General features: G+C 35.8%; 1 protein-coding gene across 1 annotated transcript; it reads left to right on the top strand.

Moving 5' to 3' along the window:
- Window positions 1–1424: 1424 nt before the first annotated feature.
- Window positions 1425–11766, top strand: LOC100370610 (tachykinin-like peptides receptor 99D). Its single transcript, XM_006817313.3, has 4 exons — window positions 1425–2086; window positions 3599–3749; window positions 9063–9262; window positions 11287–11766. Exons 1-4 carry the CDS (start codon window positions 1425–1427, stop codon window positions 11465–11467), a joined length of 1194 nt encoding a protein of 397 aa, XP_006817376.2. The 3' UTR covers window positions 11468–11766.
- Window positions 11767–21085: the final 9319 nt, after the last annotated feature.

Consider the following 21085-nt stretch of genomic DNA (forward strand, 5'->3'; position numbering starts at 1 on the left):
TTAAGATGCACGTGTGAACATATTGTATTTGTATTCTATAGTAAATAGAACACGGAACATTTGACTACATGAGAAAATGTAGACACGCAATCTCTTGTAATTGTCTTTCTGATTGAACCTGAACATATTAAGTTAATACATATTTTGTACACTAGTTAAGTGAAATGCTTTTTTCATATTTGAACCAATAACAATGTCTTAGTTTAAAAAACAACTTCGCATCTGCTCCCGTTTAATATTGATCGTTAGTTTGAAAACGAATGTGCGCTTACAAGGACATTGTCTCTTGCCTATGTTCTTTTGTAAATAGTATATATCAGTCTTTTGATTATTATCTTTGTTTGAAAACGAATGTGCGCTTACAAGGACTTTGTCGCTTGGCTATGTTCTTTTGTAAATGGTGCAAATTCGTCTTTTAATTATTAATGTCTGCCATAAAACACATCGTAACTCTTCGAGGGCGGGTATTACTTTTATGTTGATGTGTCATTAGCTGTAACACTCGTGAGATTGTTATTTGTGTAGTGGCTACCTAGAACATTGTAGGTGTCACTCCTAAAGTTGTACTTCTAATGTGTGTTCTATTTTCCTTCAATACATACATTAACTATGCTTGTTTCTTGTTTATTAATCCAATAGTTTTATTTATCGTCGTAATAACATGTAAATTCGGGACTAGTTAAGCTCTATTGCATCATAAACTATCATTATAATGTATTCTGTCGACCGAAATTCGTCAATTTATCCACGAATTGAAGTGAGCATTATATATAATAAAAATATAACAACGGTATCCAGTTATCTTGTGTATGTGTCATGTATAGGAACATGTACGCCATTACCGTTCTGCTCACAATATTATGTTGTTACATTCCCATAGATACGGATGAACATCAGAACCTGCAGTCAATAACCGTTAGTTGGGACATTTAATTACATTTGCCTGCTACAGCTGTCATATCGTGAAGCCTTTGAATTCATCGCTATTACATTGTAGCGTCTGGGAAGTCTGAGGTGGATATCAACGCTGAATTTGTTTTCAAGGATACTGTTGGCTGTAGCTTTCGATTTATCGTAAATGTTCATTTTCTACTCACAATTTCTACTCAAGGGATCATAGGACTTCTCGGATTATATAGGCCGGTGATGTTTTTTATAGTGGGATCAACCACTGACTGACTATTTAGCGTGATTAATGAACTTTGCAGCCAAATGATAAAAGCGTGCAATTATTGAGAAGGTAATCATCGCGCATTACCCGTTCCTGACCTTCGTAATCGGTAGACCATCGGATTGTTTTAAGACGTTAAGATCTCTATATTTCAAAGAAAAGAGATATAAAAGGTGTATTTAATTTGGTCTGTCAAGTCTTCTTACTCAACAACATAAGCCGAATTTGGGTACCCAGGCACAAATTTGTAAGTATGGCATTGTCCTCCTCGTACATTGCAAGTTTGAAGTTCACTATTAATTCCACACGCGCACCATCAGTAGAATACGATTACGAGTACAATTGGAACGAAACATGTCAAGATTTCCAGCAGCCGATCATCGAGACCTTTATATGGACTTTACTTTTTGGCGCGATGATTGTAACCGCTGCGGTGGGAAACTGCATTGTTATGTGGATCGTCCTCGCCCATCGCCGTATGAGAACAGTAACCAACTATTTCATCGTTAACTTAGCTCTCGCCGATGCTCTAAACGCAATTTTCAATATCTCGTTCACTTTCACGTACGTCCTTCGAAACGATTGGTATTTTGGGAATGCTTATTGCAAGATCGTACGATTTATTTCACCAATGACAGTAGCTTCAAGTATTTTCACTCTAATGGCTATAAGTATAGACAGATATATCGCGATAGTTCACCCCATGAGACCGAGGATGTCTAAGGTCCTCGCTAAAACGATTATCGCTGTCGTGTGGATTGCGTCAGCCGCAATCGCCCTGCCTTGGCTTATATTTACCAATATCGACTTTGGGGCATGTCCTCCTCTTGCGATAACAGACACGCCCATCTACGTACGAAGAGTCTGTGCTACAATATGGCCCGACCAGGAAAATTATGGAGATTGGTACTTTTGGTAAGTTTTCTTCTAACAGCATGTTATAATGTGTTATAAAATGAGGGTCGGAATACTAATGATATATTAGTATTATCATGAAATGACAAAGTTTGAATTATTCATGAACGTTTTGCAGCTGAGATTACAAAATGATTGTACGTGTATCAGTACAGTGGGAATGCGAGTTATAGCGGAAGTTAAATATTAACCTAAATGATATCTGTCAATTGCTTTACATTCTCAGCATCAGACAATTTCCCGAATAATGTTTTTATCATTCTTAAATACATTTTATTCCTTCTCAATTCATATTCAGAGATAGATAAAACCAAAATATAAATGCACATAGTTCGTGCTAGCGATTGCATATACGGCAATAATTACACCAAGTTTGTATCTACTTGATAAAATTGCATTTTACACAAGTTAGGCCGAGGTATAATTTTATGACGACCATTTATTTTCACGGCACTTTGTACACGATACTATAATTTATGCAAGAACACACAGCTGTAATATAAAATATATTGATAAAACGGCGAAATGTTTTATTTGGCACAGACGAAGTGATTGTAAAATGTAGCTGTATGTATATGCTTGACGAGGCGATTATTACGTATGAAATTAAAATAATGATCGTTATTCACAACAACTTGGACCATTATAGGAGGCGACAGCCCGCCTTTGTAATCACACATTTAAACCAACCTATCGACGCAGTTGTGTAAAGACGAAAAAAAAAACTCTGAATGAAGCAGTAATTTCTATTTAAAGAATTCAGTATTAAATCAAGATAGTTATACGTTTTATTAATGCAGTCTTAACAACGTGTCTGATGACTACAACCGCAGTGACATCGTTCCCAATACCTTCAAGCTAATGAGTTGACTTTAATCAGAGAGTTGGATATTATTGTAATCTTCAATAGTTAGTTAAACGTTTTCATTAAAACTACCATCAAATAAAGAACTAGTCAAAGATTGACATATTGATAGTGTAAATGAAAAATGCATGTTCTATAACTCTATGCTCTAAATGAAGAATGTGCATTACGAATGCTGTAATAGTTGCAGTGCAGTGAGAACCAGTGTAACTGACCTGCCGACGAGGTTCTAAGGGTTGTTTTGAAGTTAAATGTTCAATAAATGTTAGGGGTTTTGTTTTATTTTGCCCGTGAATAAAAAATCACTATAATACCACGTCGATCGTTTAGTATTGCCAGTCTATATATCGACTAATATCAGATGACGGCTTGTGAAACGTATGCAAATTGAAATTTTGTTTATATTACAGATTCCTAGAGTTGCAATTTTCGCTATGCCCCACGAATCTCAATTTCTTAATTTTGTATTGTACATAAAGGCATTGATACGTACACTCTTGACTCAATTCCGAAGTAGTTTTGACCACGATGCGAGTGAATGAGATCATGACACAATTATTGTTTCACTAACTCTTGTTTTCCGCGGTATGGATACGACAGGAAGTTACAACGTCGTACAAAATGTTCTTCTTTGTATATATATATAGGTACAGCTTCAGTTTCATGGTGGCCACGTACTTCCTACCATTGATTGCTCAAGGCGTGTCTTATAGTATCGTTGGTATTAAGCTATGGGGCAGTCAGGCACCTGGGGAGATATCAAACAGACACAGAGAGCAGTTAAAGGCAAAAAGAAAGGTCTGTATATTGTAGAAATAACATAACATATCGAGAATCGTAGTTATAATTCACAGACACAAATAAATATACGTGATACAGATGTATATCGATGTATATGCACATGTTATCAACTACGTGTACCATATGCCAGTAGTTCCTGGCAAACAACTGTCGTATACAAATGACATTTAGTCTTTCTTAGATAATCGTTGCAACGGAGTAACCTTACTTATCAACAAAATCAATCTGACTGAAAACAAGTAAATATCTTGAATTGTTTTAGTTGTATATAGAAAACGCGTGCACTTGCACACATACAAAAGATAAATCGGTTTTAGTTGCACTAACAAGGGGCAAAGCATTTACAGAATACACATCAATACACAAATTCTGGAAAGAGTGGGTATACACTAACTTTGACGTTAGAATGAAACGTCGTGCATTATGACGTAACAGTTATATGTAATATGAATGCAGAATAGTTACAATGCTTTCTTTATGCAGTAAATATGGCTAACCAGCTACTGGAACGAGACAATTAAAATCAATTTCCTGTTGCCCTGATAATTAATTCCGCAAAATTCGAACACAGTGTCTCAATTTTCTTTGAATTAGTGATATCTAGGTCAGTTTGGATTATTCACATTTGTTTAGGTCTCTTTGGCAATAACAATCAAACGGTGTTCGTGATATGTCAATTAGATGGCCGCCATCTTTGATATCGCTCAAGACAGCACTGTGAACCATTTTTGGAGCTGACGTACGAACAATCATTGCTAATGATCACATGAACATGTCATTACTTGTGAATAACTTAGGTACTGTAATATAGCAACAAAATACTGTTGAGTTGGTGAAACGAACGTTAACATACGCCTATGGACTGTTTAGTGGTGGTCTTTACACAATACCATTCGCTCTCAGTAATATCAGAGATATATAAATATGTTAACATGTATAAGACACCATTGATGTAAGAATAAAACCCATATCTGTAATAATTACGAGATTTCATCCTGTCATAAGAGGATTAAACGGTCGGCACTGTCGGTTTGTCTTGACACAGCCGATGGAAAATCGTTTTAGTGTTTGTTTACAATGCTCGAAAACAATCACAATATGCTGGTTCGCATGACGCACCCCGACACAATCACTTATTGTGTAATTCTTGAAATAATTCTATTTTTCTATCACTCCGCATTGCTGAATATGCTTTTTTGGACAGTACACTGTCAGACTGAATATGACACGACAGTGAAATCAAAGTAACAGCTGGTGTTTTACACTGCGTTAACAAATTAATTGATTTGAAGTGAAAATTCTGCTGCGGGAGATTCCGATGTTATTTTTATTCGCAACTATTTCATGAATATCGTGGTATATTACACTAATTGTTTATTCAAAGGTGTAAACGAAACACGTTCGACCATACTTCGCTCACAAATCATAACGACTAAAAATAATATAAATTTAAACGATGAATTGGCGGAAAATCAATTGCAAAATTTACCATAACTGCAGAATGACATACCATTTTGTGCGAAAAACACAATCAGTAATTTACCATTATCATTATCGCGTGTTGCAAAATTCAAGTGATCAATTATATTTTCATGGCATCTGCTATTGCTTTCGGAACGTTTTCCATTACAATTATTTATCTTATAGCATGAGTAACCGAAGTTTTGTTCTCTCTTCACCGATATTGCGTTTACCGCCACGTCATCGAGATGGTGCATTGATCATTATGTTACTAGTCATGCATGTGATGTGTATGTGACAGTATCAGACCAGTGCACCCACTGAACATTAGAAACATTACATGTAATAGATGTATATGTGATGTTATCAGATCAGTGAATCCGTTGAACATTAGAAACATTACATGTAAGTGATGTATACGTGACATTATCAGACCAGTTTGTCCGTTGAACATTATAAACTGTTACATTACATGTATGCATCATTGAATAATATAAACCTCATATTATGTATTTCATGTATACGTTGTAATATCAGATCAGTGCACCATTGAATATTTGAAACATCGTAGTATGTACTTCATGTATACGTGATATTATCAGACCATTGCATGCATTGAACATCCCAGCAGATCAGATTATATAATGTTGTTAATGTTAAGAGCGGACGTCCCACAAATAGGCATTCAAAATTAATGGCGATAAGCATTTGAATAATAGGAGTGACACGCCGAGCTAATTACAATCTCCGCACGTTATTACTAGGATTTAGGAACGGCATTATTACGAACGAAATAATAAAAACATATATCAAATGGAAATAGACAAGGCGGGATATTGTCACGAATATCGCGGTTGTCTGTATTTTTAAAAACTTAAAGCGAACCTAAATGCGGCCTTAATTTATAGTTGTGTATATTCTAAACTGTATTCGAAATAATATTGCAGTGGTTTAATTTTGTTTTAATTATAACTGTAGTTTGGATAGGCATTTGAAGTGCTTGCAATTAAACACCATGGAGGCCATTCATGGAGGGGAATAAATAACGAACGAACATATTTAACATCCGGGTACTTATCAAAGCTATGACGTTTTAGTATCTGATCACGTTCGTATACGCCATTGTACATAGCCGTTCATGCTGCCAAGCATTGTGTACTACTAGTATAAACTCAACTTTTATATGCACAATGTGCTTTTTAAAACTTGGGTTAGAGCCTTATGCGTTTCAACCACAGTATTCTGAGAGTGAAAGCCCAATTGCGTTAAAGTACCGTACTTCCCTGATCGTAAGTCATTCTCGAGTATGAAGCCCATCCCTATATTTTTACTTGGTATTTATTGAGTTGAGAGCATTCACGATTATAATATGCGTTTAAAAGGTGTGTTTCATTTCATAATAATCGTGAATGGCATGGTAATTTGGTTCATGCTTTTAGTTTTATGAGAAAACTCGCATTAATTTCAGAGTGCATGGCGAACGTACACAATGTGGTTCGCATGCTTTCTATTCTGTCATTTACTCAGGATGAACCCCGATGTTGCAATTCTGGAGTAATCCCTATTTCTTTGAGTAGTAGCTTTCGAAAAGGCAAAAATATGATCGTTAAGTCGTGTACCTGGTTATTGGGCATGGTTTACTTTGAGACTATCATGAAAGGCCTACGGTTTGAACGATGAGACATGTTGGCGACCGAGAAAGGTGTTTAAATTCTTCCTCCACACTCAGTTTACCCACGGTTACTATTAACCGTCATTTATATTTCGGAAATTGCGATTCGCCAGTTTTTAGGGAAAAATCATCGTTTTTTCGTTGCAATCAGTGCTACAGATCGCATTTTAACATTGCGGTAATTCACTTCCGCATTGCGTTAAAAAATCATCGTCAATAATCGGAAAATTTCATCATTACGACACATCATTTTGATTGGTTAATGAAAGACATGACCTGTTATGTCGAAGGAAGTTGTTCCAGGTCAAATCGTGCTGAAAAACCTCATGGTGGAAAATTGCTTTGCGTCGAGAGTTTGCGTACGATCGAAAACATACCAAAACGAAGATAATGATAAATGCCTTCGTCCACTGTTTCCTCACAGATCCTACCCATTATTTCACCGTAAATTCAGACGGTATGTAACTCGTATTGTAATAAAATGTGTGTTTTTTTTATGAACATGTTTGTTTCTTCATTGTAAGTGTCGTTCAAATCAATGACGCATTTTTTTTTCAAAAATAAGTATTATTTTCCCGAGACCGGCGTGGTGAACGAATAACTTTTTTGGATAACTTTTCGTTGTTTGCAAGATGGTTACATTGTTTAACCCCAAAAGAAAATCATTTTTTCTGAGTTGGTCCTCGAGTACAAGCTCATCCCTTACTTTACATTACATGTTCAGGGAAGTACGGTATACTGTGAAGATTCAGATCAGCCCAGTGTGAGTGATGAGAGTATATCGTCGACGATGCCCCTCGTTCGGATGATAGTTTTATTTCAAATTACATTGAAGTCTGTGAACAATCTGCTTGGTGTTCCTGAGACGCTTGTCCCATGATTTGCCAGTGCATCCCCGTGAATACATGGACGAAAATGTTTCCACCACCACCCTACGAACTCAAGATTGCATACTCCAGCATCTATACTAAATTGAATAATTTGCATGCTGCACAGTGCAGTACTGAAAACAGCATTTATTAGACAGTTAGACAAAAAACAAAACAAAATGCCTGTCTCGATCAATCGCACATCCATAATGTTTGTATGTTGATACGCTTGTAAATAACATTAACGTAAACGTCGAAACAACCTCGACTTGAAGTCAATTCACCAGTCCAGCCAGCTATGGCTCCCTGAGTTGCTTATATTTAATCAGATACTATTTCGTCATCATGCTTTTTTACCTTACCTGTTTATACCTCATGAGGGCGTTTTTGATGGCAAGATGGCGCAAATGGAAGTCCTTCGCAGGTTTATGGTTTCTCATATTTAAATCATCATAACTCTGAAGATAATCATTTTTTTTATTTTTTTCAAATTTATAATCAATATACATAACTTGATAAATACAAACACCAAAATAGGCTCTTTAAGTTATGCCGATGGCATGTGTGATCAGCGCCAATGAATGCCAATAAACAGAACATCGTTTAAAACATGATGGAAACAAAATCCATGTACGTCTGTAGTCGCAATACATTACATAGCACATCGACAGAGGAGTTGTGCAGATAAATTGCTGAGTTAGTTGATCAGTTTAATTACCTGGGTCATAAAATTACTAGTAATCTTAACCGCAGATATTGACCACCAGAGACGTCAGTTTAGTGTACTGCATAAGTTTGGCGACTGTAGTAGTGTGGTTAAATGTGTTCTGTTTAAACATTATGTTTCTGTAGTCGTTCGTCAGATTTGGAGTGTTTTTAAAAAGTCATCTCTTAACACTCTCAGAGTGTGCTACCATATATATTTCTGGGATGTTGTTTGCATATTCATATGACTGTAGTGCGAGTGTTAGTAGTCATGTGAATACTTTTGATAGTTTATACGGGAAACATGTCTATTGCAGTAAGGGAAAACTTATATAAATCCATAACTGCGATGTTAACACGTGATATAAATTGGAGATCTCCCTCGATGCGGCAATGAATCGGGTTGTTTCATTAGTTTCTGCCTTTGCGCATTACCTTAAATTATTCATTCAGTCAGTTATTTATTTTGGAATTACCATTTTTAATTTGAAATCAAAAATACTTATATGTGTGTGAGTATTCCTCTTTGCAACGGACGACGGTACGTGTGACCTAAACTAATAATGTGCGATATGTAATGACGTTTAACCGTTTTGTATACAGGTTGTGAAAATGATGATTCTAGTCGTTGTTATCTTTGCAATCTGCTGGCTTCCAGTTCATATCTACTTCTTACTGGGACGAAGCTACAGCGATGTATTGTACAGTCATCCTAATGCCCGCGAGATTTACATGGCTGTGTTTTGGTTGGGAATGAGCAATTCAATGTACAATCCGTTCATCTACTGTTGGCTGAACGATAGGTAAGTTGTCACCCACATCATATCTCTTCTGGTAACTATGTAATGACGTTATCTTTAGCATATGAAGCTAAGTACTTGAAGCTTTAATTGCGGCAGGTTGTGGAGATTATCGACGTCATTAACGGCTACTACATAATAAACATCCTGCTTGGGAACAAACTCAGAATACATTAAAAAAATTGTTTTGGTTTAAAGGAAGTCCGTTTTTCATACAACTGCTTTATTCTTGTAAAAACAGTCAATGTTTCCGGTGAACTTCTCGTCAGCGCATTACTATGTCTAAATTCCTACTTTTCATAATAGGCAGATTTCTTTCTTCGTACAATTAAATTGAACTCTCTCTTTGTCCTATACTATCATCATTTCAAGGCTTTACTTCATTCATTTATAGCTTTAGAACAGGATTCAAGAAAGTGTTCCAATGGCTTCCGGGTGTACACTATACCTCGGACGAATGGAACAAATCGTTGGGATACTCTAAAGTGACATACAAAAGCCGAGTACATGACGTGTCCGCGATCAGAAGTAAGATGATGTCACGAGTGTGAAAGCAAAGCTCGTTTCTGGTTGGTCGTTTTTTTTTGTCCCACGTGTTATGCCCCTTTATGGAGTGTGACTAAATTGCATGACTATTCTTTTGAAAGCACGCAGGTTTTAGTTCTGTGTCTGAAATGCTATTAAGTAACAGGTTGTCTGCTTATTTTTAAATTATTGGGGCATTAGTGAAATAGCTTCTTGTGAAGTAGTAGTTTCAATGAGCTGATTGGCTTTAAAAAGTTACATGACGAAGTAAGTTCATATAAGTTAGTTTATATGTTAATCAGATTTCTTTCATAAATGACACTGTCTCCTTATCATTCAATTTCCTTGAACGACTTGTATTCATTTAGTTGCATATACAATACATAGATAGTATTAACACATTTTGGTGCGTTGTTTACTGTGTGTAAGTTATTTTCCATTTTGCTAACAATTCGTCATTGGCGACTTGACTAAGACGAGTTGCCTCATTTCTAACATACGAGTAGCGTACAGTGATAATTCAATTTGATCCCAGTCGTCCATCTTGCAAAATCCCCCAAAATGTGTGAATACATTATTATATCCACTTTATCTTTTACTTTCTTGAATCGTTTTTGCCTGTTTCCAGCGCACTTTTCTGAATATTTATTCACTAGTTTTCTCGTAAAATATCTTGAATCGTGAATGCACTTATTTGGCTTGAAACCATTGCATGTTACATTCAAGTCCCCAATACGCTTCCTACCAACCAATCAGGATCCGGCTTATGCTTCTGCACTTGTTTTAGTACATTACGTAATGCATGCATAACAACCTCTGTCTTCAGAGATCTGGGCGTTGGTGGCGCAAACAAAACCATTCAATCATGTAGACAGTTAAGTGTGCGAATGTGGTCTAAATTTTAGTATTGTGTTACCAGCGGCTAAATCCTTACATGATTTATGTTATTTATTATACTGTCGATGATGACACCTCTGAAATTTAAAATTGCTTTTTCGATTACACATATAAATTCAATTTAATCCACGAACGTCAAGTACGCGTATTAGTAACAGTGGGAATGTTGGTGGAAACGGATACCGATGTGGGCGATGTCACTCTAATTTAGAAAACCGAATACACGCAAGTGCACTTGAAGGGAAAAAATGCCCTAGACGAACACTAACCAGTAATTCGTTTGCGTATTAGTTTACCAAAAGCCCAAATGTATTCTCGGTGTTGTTCTTCGACGCACACGGTCATCACATTTTAAAAGAAGTTGCTATACTTGTTATCAAGATTTCGCAAAACTCCAAACGTAAGAATTTACCTTTCAAGTTGTGGTGTAACTATTACGCAAAATGGCGGATTTGATGACCTATGGCAACATTGACGTATTCAGACAACATGGCGGATATGATGACTTATTTAGTGAACATTTCAAAATCAAAAATGGTATGTGACATGACAGTGACGTTTTCAGTATGTCTTAGAATAAGTGAAACGCTATTATTCTCTTACAGATTCCGGCGCGGCTTCAGGAAGGCCCTTCGGTGGCTGTCGTGTTTCAAAGGGGCGCACGATGAACGGGTCGATTCTCAACGACCAACAAATCTGAGCGACACGTATAGTACCAGTCAGGGAATGAAGTTGATGAGGAACGGATCAGACATGACAACAGCGGTCGACGAATCCATGCTTTGAACAATAACAATTGTAATGATCTTTGCTTTTTGTCGGGAGAAAGTTCAGTAAACAGTGATTCAATAGCAATAATGCTGGAAGTTAACCATGTAACATATACTTTGCCTCGGGCAACAAAAAAGCGCATCAACAAGTATGAAGAATATATTGACCTCTATAGTAAACACGATGCATGGAGCCACGCACAATTTCTCCCCGAGTGTACTACTATAACGTGGTTATATTGTGAACTTCACAGAGTATCACAGTAACTACAGATAGATCATTAAATATCACGTATGGTCATGTATTGTCTCGAATACTGTATGCTGGTCATAATTTCAAATTCTAATGCCTTTAAGCACAACATGGCTAACAAAAAAATGTTGTGTACATAATTGGATCATGTACTTTATACGACATTTTTTTTCTATTAAATCATTATTGTAGTATATAAAGTGGAAAAGTTCGCACATCGAATATTAAAAAGACACTTTATATAATCAAACAAACAAACTAAGAGAGAAAAAACAAATATATAAAAGAAAAATTGGTTTTATAAATTCAATGCTCTAGAGTAGCTGTGCATATACCCTAACCCTAAACCTACAATTTTGAACATAAATTCGTGTCAAATGATAGAAGCACTACAACGTTCCCATTATCACATTTATATGTTGACGTGGTTTTTTAGATTTAGATTTTTTTCATTTGATGTGTTGCTGCAGCAACATTAACTTTCATTTGTGAGAAACCTGTCTACTATGTAGCTCATACTGAAATAACTGTCCACTGTTAACTCGTGTTTTTCGTGGCATTTAAATAGTATTATATGTTCGTAGTTTGCATATTTACTAATCCGATCGGAAGAAAAAACGTTTCGGTTCGTGTACATGCCAATTTTGAGAATGCTTGTTACGCACCATGCGCTCTGCGGGGAATTGAATAAAAAAAAAACCACTGGATCCAAAATATGAATTACTTAATAGTTTACACATTATAAGAGTTGTAATTAAGCGGTGTTGGCATTATTGAAGCAGGTAATATTAGTTATTGATATTCCCATTTGTTCTGGCACTTGTAAATATCCACAATCACAGATTCCACACAGACGTGGAATACTTCGATATCCGTCATCAAGTACGAAGAACATCAAATCCAAAAGTGTTTGTCTGTCAAAACTATCAAAAAGCTTATTCATAAACCGATCGGTTTCAGTCTTGCTTGCTGCAATTGTTCATTGTATGGTATATCTGAGGTGCATATGTCTAGGTTACAGGCTGTTCAAAATGCTTCCTGTCAAATACGGGATTAAATTTTAAATTGTATTTGTTGTATTTAAATCACTGTCTAGTCAATAACCGTATAGTATATTGTTGGTATTAGTGTGTTTCCGGCTTATGCACCATGCCTTTGGAATGAACTTCCAACCAATATATATATATATAAACATGTCTGAGGTATATGATATCAAGACAGCAATATAAACGTTTTTGATTTTGCTTGCCGAAATAGTTTGCCAAGTTCAAAAAAGCTATTGTGAAACACAGAACTGAAATTGTTGACAGATTATACCCAGAAAGACATTCATATTTGTTGTTATTACTCAAAAAATATTTTGCATATAGTGATAATATGAGGAAACGTACACATGAAATACCTGAAACATTTTATCAATCCACAATGAGATTCGACTTGAAAAGAAAATTCTATGTAAACAAATTGGATGATGTTTTACCTCAGCTACGTGCATGGGAGACACCAGAAAAGATCTAGATATTGAAATAATTGGTGATGTAGTTGCGAGGTATCCCATGGCAATCTTCAGATTTGTAGATGGCTGTTTGTGTATATGTAGTTATATGAGTAATCAATATTAATATCAGTTTGTACCGTATTATGATGTATTAGCACATTTCTAACTATAAATACAGCATCATAAATAGTCCATTTATAACACTTTATAGGACGCATAGTTAAATCATGTTGTTCAAGCATAAATATTCTATTTCATAATGGAATAAAAATAACTAAGCCCGGTAGCGTATTCCTGGCAATAAATACTTGTGCTTGAGGTAAGTGAGGTAATGTATTTGTACTTTACCAATGTAATTGCAGCAATAACATAACTATAATTTAAAGCACGACTCTACTGCATTGCATCGGATACATTTAAAATCAGATGTCATTCAGACATTGATATATACAATTCCATTATATAAAACGGATATCTATATCCCACATGTCATATTCTGCTCAGACTCCGGGTAAGTCGTTTTGATTGAGTCAAGACATTTTGAGAGATTGCCATGTCCCTGACCGCCACTGACCGTACTTGGTGTTGAGTGGCTATACAGTATTGGTCTAAAGAGCCTGAAATAAATGCGCGCGGAGAATTCACCTCACTGAATTATTAGTCGAATTTAGCATTGCCATCCATGTATTTTTTAATTACTATCTTGTAATGAGTTGGGTTTCCTTCGTCTGAGTGACACTTCACTTGATTACATGCCATTACTATACAAATCATGTCGTTTCCTCACAAACATGTCTCACACTGAATGTTGTGTCGTTGCTCATGAATGAACTTTTGAATTTGGTAACAGTATAAGCGATGCACCCTTTAAAGGCGATGGCGACTGATGTCTTCTTACTTGATTTCAATTATGTCGTACCAATTCCATACGTCATCGCTTTTTGCTGTCATTTATATAAACTGATTTTCAAGTAATTATACGAGCAGGAATTCGTTCGTACATTGAAATTGAACATTAAATTAAATTCTTTGAACGTGCCTTCGATGATTTCACTCACAAACGCTATTTTTATATTATATACCAGAATTTCATATCTGAAACAGACATGTTTAAAGTTGAAGTCTAATATAGAAACTTTGCCATTAATACAGTAATGATTTGATAAAATAAGTGGCATTTAAAATATTTAAAATTCTGTTTTTAGAACATTTCTAATAGAACACTTTTGAAAACTTAGATTTTTTGAGTGAATAAGAATATCTAAAAGTAGACCACCAGTCGCGATAAATAATTTTTCATCCTTGGTCATCAGCCAACTGTTTGATATATGGCATTTTATCTAAATTATATGAGCTAATGACAGAAGACCAGTGTAGACCAGTCATTCTTGCAGCGTGAATCAGGCATTATTACATTGTGAAGCCTACATTTTTGTTGGATGAACCGTATATTCTTGCAGTGAGAACAAAGCATTCATGAACTGATAACTGAGCATTTTTGCAGTGTGAACTAGGCTATTTTGCAGTGTGAATCATTCATTAATTTATTGCGAACTAGGCATTCATGTACTGTAAACGACGAAATCAAGGCATACTTGCAGTGTGAACCAGTCTTTCTTACAGTGTGAACTTGGCGTTAATCTAACACTGTCTATTGATCGTTCCTGTACACATTCGTATCACGATAATCAGTTTGTGACCAACTATTACTACACATTGCATAATATTGATCAAACTGACAGTTAGTTTATTTGAACAGTTGAATATCGCCGCCATATTTTATTTATATTTGGCAAACCAATAAAAGCTTAATATTTAATTTAGCCCAAGTACTATAGCAAGCCATAATCAAAGGAATACTTTTATATGACCATTTGGTTGGTTAATAAAATGTGATAACTAAAGTTTAATCAGCTTGTCAACTGAAATGCAGAATTATGTGACTATAGAGACAAAACACGAAAATCCACTTCCGATTTTAAATATATTATTTCCTATCTTAAAGTGTAACTGAATTGGGACAATTGACTTTTTTTGTGTGCAAAATTTATTTATAAAAACATTGTGAAAAAAAATCAAGTGAAAAATGTACATAAATTAAGTAAACGATCAATAATAATGTTCTGGATAAGGACACGCCCACGTTCAGTTTCTTGGTCGACTCAGAGCGAGGCTCCAACTAGAGTACCTAATTAGCATACAAGGGTACTTTGTGACGTCACGGGGGGAACTTGTCATCGTCTCACAATGGCAGCTATACTTATGCAGTGCTCGGAAAGCGACACGGAATCTATGTTATCGTCTGACGAGAGTTATGAAATCGAAGAGTATGATGACAATGAGAGATGTCACGATTTTGTTTTAGAGTGCCAGGGACAAATTGGCCCATACAGGTTTGAACCTGCAAGAAAAGTACGCGATGTGGGTGATCGTGTACCTTCCCAAAATGACCGTGACACAGAGTTTGAACATCGTGACCGGCTTGGTTTCCAGTTTCTGTCTTTTGTTCATCCAAATTCTAAACACATATCAGTGTGCAATTTTCAGTTTCAGTACGTGAACGGTGAATGCGTCCAGTGCTTACATTTTCCAATCGCCATTTTCTGTTTTGTTGTTGTTGTTCCACGATCGATCTAGTTATTTCGACTCTGGCATAATAACATGAATACATTCTAAACTTTTCAAGCAAATTAATATTCATATTCTACATGGAAAATATTATTCTTCTGGTTATTTACACAGTTATTCCCGAAACCCAAATAATTCATAACGAATCCAGATGGTGGATCAACAAATGATTCGGGCGTAAAATGGACACTGCAAATAACGGTATATGGAGAAGGTCCATCCCAATGTTTCCTGGTGTTCTTGACGGCTTTGGTCCACTGATGTCATAAATTCAAATCTTTTGGGAACCCATAAAGACTTACGCGATCGCCGTGTGTGTTACTACACCCACCAACAACACAGCGTTTCCCCATGAAAACGATCGTGGTAACTCGTTGTATATGATGGTAACTCGTAAGAATTCTCGATCTTGGTAACTCGTTGTATATGTTTACGAAACGCGTGCGTATGGAAAATGATAAACAATCCTGTCTGCTAGCTAGCTCATGCTTTATGCTCCCGTTGGTGGCGCCATTTCGGTTACACTCGTAATGCCGAAAAAAACTCGAAGGTGATGGGAGAGGGGGGCGTGGCGCGATTTCGGAATATCATTGACTGTTTACCCAATTTATATACCCTTTTCACTTGATTTTTTTTCATAATGTTGTTTATAAATAAATTTTGCACACAAAAAAAGTCAATTGTCCCAATTCAGTTACACTTTAAGATTAAGCCCTTTTCCAGCATGTATTGCGTGGGATTTAAACAAAGAATTGCCACTAATCAGTGGTCTTCATTTTCCAACAAAAAGTCCTGACATGGGGCATCACTGCCACTTCCTTGAACCATACCTGTCCATGACTGTGCAGTGAGCAGACGTGGGCAAGTTTATTATCCCGACATGTGGAGAGGGGAGAACCTCGAGTTTACTTTTTAAAACAAAACTAGCTCGGTTACATACTAGAAGAAATAATCAATTAACTGTGGCTGTACGAGGCTGACTTATACAAGTGGATGTTGTCTAGCATATGATTAATCTTTAGCAAATACACTTGTGCCAGGACCACACAATACCATGGTGTACATATAACAATTTGTATTAGTATCAATAGCCGAATATGAGCATCTGAATATATATCACTAAACTCAGAACAGGTGATAAATTGGTATCCACTGCTTTTGGAAATCGAATGTATTGCGCACGTGTCGATATTTTTATATTTTTTGTTTTCTTTCTGCGACTAAACACTAAATAGATATATATATATAACTGCTGGTCAATATACATTGCAATCGATCATTCAAATGACGCTTGTGTGTAATATGATCAGTTGACCAAATAATAGCCTTGTTAACGCATGTGTCAATCGCATAAATGACATTCACTAACGACGCGAAAGTCAGCGGCCATCTTAATGATAGACGTTCTTTTACCCGTTAATGTATTCTTAATTAAAATGAAAGATGACGAAAAATCATTGTAATGTCCAGTGTCCACAAATGATTGAATATGTTTGTTTTAAAAAAAACGACAAGCACTATATTAATACGTCGAATTTATATCTTAGCAACGGCCTGTTTAAACATTTGTCGTCGACCTAGGGAGTTTTTCACTTTGCAGATTGAAACTAAACATCGCCTAGCACTTATTAAAATTCCAGCCAACGAGCATAACCCTTGCACACATACGAGAACGTCTATATCGACTACAGAACCATTCAAATTATAATTTTTGCAAGATAATCGGCGGGCCGAAACGTCTATGCGAAATTCGGGTAAGACGGATTTTGTTGTTAACCGCGTTGTGCATATCAATATATGGTAGTAATAATACAGACAAGATTAGATCAACTAAATTGCGGAAAATAATAATAATCTTTACAATGAGCCTTTGTCTCATTTTAAGCACATTTTGATAGTATTCACAAAAACGTTTGCACAATGTGTAGTAATTAGTAATATAGTGCAATAAACGCAGGTTAACTAAAACAAAAACATAATTGTATTTGAAAATATTGGATCTATATGGGCAAGAACAATTACCAATTATGGGAGTAGCAGGATGGGGGGGGGTAACTTTTAAATGACTAGCCACGGTATTATAAATGATGTATGACCATACGAACAAAATGTTAACAAAATTCACAAATATTCCTTCAGGGTAAATACGTGGTTTAGTTAGTGTAACAAGTATAAACTTTGTGCCCAAAGCTTTTGCCTTCAGTCCTACGTGAGAATGACGACAAGCCATATACGAATATTTTGAGTCGATGTGGCAGGAATTAAGTCCAACTCTGCGCAGAGGTTCTATATTTAGAATATTTAATCAATCCATTAGGAATTCAAAATTCAGACTTGACATTCCAGTCTCGACAACCACTTGGACAAATAAATATAAACATTTAATCACGCAACATGGTATTATTTAACTGTAACAGACTGTAAAGTACTTATATAATGTGTGCACAACGCATGTGGGACTGAAGCCTCAATGTTGGTGTCCCTTCGCCCCCCTTATGTCGGTACACTCCAATGTTGTTGTACGGCGGTTGAATTTCAGTTACACATCACTGAAGCGATTGATTGAAGCGATTTATTGAAGCGATTATTTGAGTTTGGACCATATCCACATGTTTCGTCATACGTGCGTTTAACGACGCATGCGTAATATATACACAATAAATTGTTGGTTAAGCTAATATACTTGAAAATGTATTACTCTTTACTGTAGTATTACATATTTTTTTATTATTACCGTATAATACAGACAACTTGAATCTTAGTGAAATGAAACATCACTATGCATTATGCAAATATTTTAATCGATTATTGATATCACATGACAAACTGATGCGTATTTCTAGTCAAAGAATATAAAGTGTTATAAGATGGTAATAACATGGAGCCATTCTTTCAAGAACGAATTCTGGAAACATCGCTATTCTCAAAATTGTATATTCACTGCAATACAACTATAAGATTTATTAAAAATTCGGTACGTGCGCCATCTGTTGGCCATTTTATTTACTTCAAAGACGAGTGTGTACACGTTTGGAGACAAGCACGGTTGTGAAGTTTGTCTATATAAAACAATGCAATTTGATATCTTGCCAATGTGACATCTGATGTAAAATATGGGGTCATTGAATATCATTGAAAGCCAATTTTACTGAAAATTGAGTGAACGGTTTCATCTCATCACAGCTTGGTAATCGCAGTTCTATTTGTGATAGCGGGTTGAGTGCGGCGTAATTTCATACAGTTTGTCGGCGTAAAATGTTTTCTGTCGAGATAAGTGTCTACCTGATATGATAACTTTTAATATTATATTTAACGAAAATCCGTCGAGTTTTTCTTAATAGATTTAAAGGGCAGTGGTCAGTGCGCATCGCGTGTTCGAAATTCATGTAAACAAAGTATTTTACGCGCGTTGTGTACGTTGCTATGAATCCCATATCGAACACAACGCAGCGCGACGACCGCCACCTTTTAATGATCGACATTCCTATATTGGTCAGTACGGCTTCCGTTAAGCTAGTAATTCAATGATCTTAGCAGATTCTAACGGTTATGGCAATTCACCACTCCTAGTCGTTGTGCTTCCGTGACGTCAATTGTACGTAATGGGTGCAAGCAATGTCATTCATGTCGTCGGTTTCTCGATACTGTTGTGTCCTCGCTCACCTTTTAAAGTAAAGTTAATTTCTAAAAATAGCTTTTGTATTGACGCACAACCAACAATTAAAATGGTGCCGCTCATCCAATTACGTCACAGAACCGCTTTGTCGCTACTGGACTAAGTTATATAGAGAACGATGTTATTATACACCGATATATCATATAAAGAATCGTGTAAGTGACCTACTCTGCACAGGAAGCATACTACGAGGGTACGGTCTAATGGTCTGTTTCACTCCCACAGTCGCGCGTCAAGTTTCTTTTTGATCTGTCAGTTAATGTCTTATCCAAAGCTATCTGCCATGACAACCTCGTTCAAATTTTCTATGTGTTGATATTTGTGCAGATAATAAACCAGTTTACACAATACCTGTTCAAGTTATCAGATAATATTTTTCTTATTTAATTATATAAATAATATTTTTTTAATGAAATTGTCTAATGACGTGCAGCTCTCTTAATATTAGATCTGGCAAAGCGGTATTCGTAGAAGAAGAAGAAGAAGTTTGTTTACAGGAACCATCCGAATAGGAGTCATATGATATATGACGGGTGTCATATGCGGGGCAATATGTGAACAATCTTTTTGACCCGACCTCATTTCTTGTTTGCATGTCCCGTCGCCAATTTATCTCTTTATTATATGTATCGTGATTGTCAGCCGCTCATTGTTATTTGTGTATATATATATATATATATATATATATATATTGATATTGGAAATTTAATATTCACGAATTCCCACACTAATATAACGAACAACGTTAACATTATATATTTGGTAGACGCAGGGCTACAATACGTTTGTGCATTAATACTATCAGATGGTATTCTCACGATTTTGCCAACACACATCCAATAAGAGGTCGTTATCCAAATGTATATCTCAACTAAATGAGATAAAATGGTAAACTGTTATTGATTCCATCCAACTGTTTGATTCAAGACTTAAAATTCCTTACAATAAAACAATGATTAGATTCTTGAAGATTAGGAAATCCATTATCGAGTTATGGCGTATCTTTTGATATATCATCAATTTTCATATTCCCAAAACAAAAAACGTCTGTAATCATCCAATTATCTCAATACATTGGCTTAAATAAGAACAGAGGCCATACACTCTCTGTTATAGTGTATGAACCTAATATTAAATTGTGATTAGTATTTCGATATTCATGATACTTTGAGTTATTATGGGATATCCCCGTACGAATGTGTTTTCGATTAATATTTTTATGGATTAATTTACTAACAAGACGCCTAGTAAAATCGCACCAGGAAAACTCAAGTTAATGATTTTTTTTAAACTTCTTTGTAATGGTAGAACTACATTTCATGTTTTATCAAATTTCGCCACTTTCACCACCCACGTCGACAATCTATATTGTGCATCCGGCTTATGTTCAAATGTTGTATTTTATGTTTGCTCAGCAATTTTTGACCCTGGTCTTCTTTGTTTTTCAAATTAAAGTACCACTCGAGTTTTCTTCTCCTGATTAGGAGTTGGGAACACTCCATCATGTCAAATATTTCAGTATAATAATTAGTGTCCCACATACAAGTTTAGCAGTCTCCTGAAAACACCATTTTTTAAA

Source organism: Saccoglossus kowalevskii, chromosome 19 (genome assembly GCF_978046115.1).
Source record: "Saccoglossus kowalevskii chromosome 19, keSacKowa6.1, whole genome shotgun sequence".
Taxonomy (NCBI): Eukaryota; Metazoa; Hemichordata; class Enteropneusta; family Harrimaniidae; genus Saccoglossus; species Saccoglossus kowalevskii.

Bases quoted from the DNA above. Each gene is read 5' to 3' on its own strand.
- LOC100370610 (XM_006817313.3), top strand. From the start codon at position 1,425: ATGGCATTGTCCTCCTCGTACATTGCAAGTTTGAAGTTCACTATTAAT. The intron at 2,087-3,598 runs GTAAGTTTTCTT...ATATATATATAG, and splicing joins TATGGAGATTGGTACTTTTG to GTACAGCTTCAGTTTCATGG. The intron at 9,263-11,286 runs GTAAGTTGTCAC...ATTCTCTTACAG, and splicing joins TACTGTTGGCTGAACGATAG to ATTCCGGCGCGGCTTCAGGA.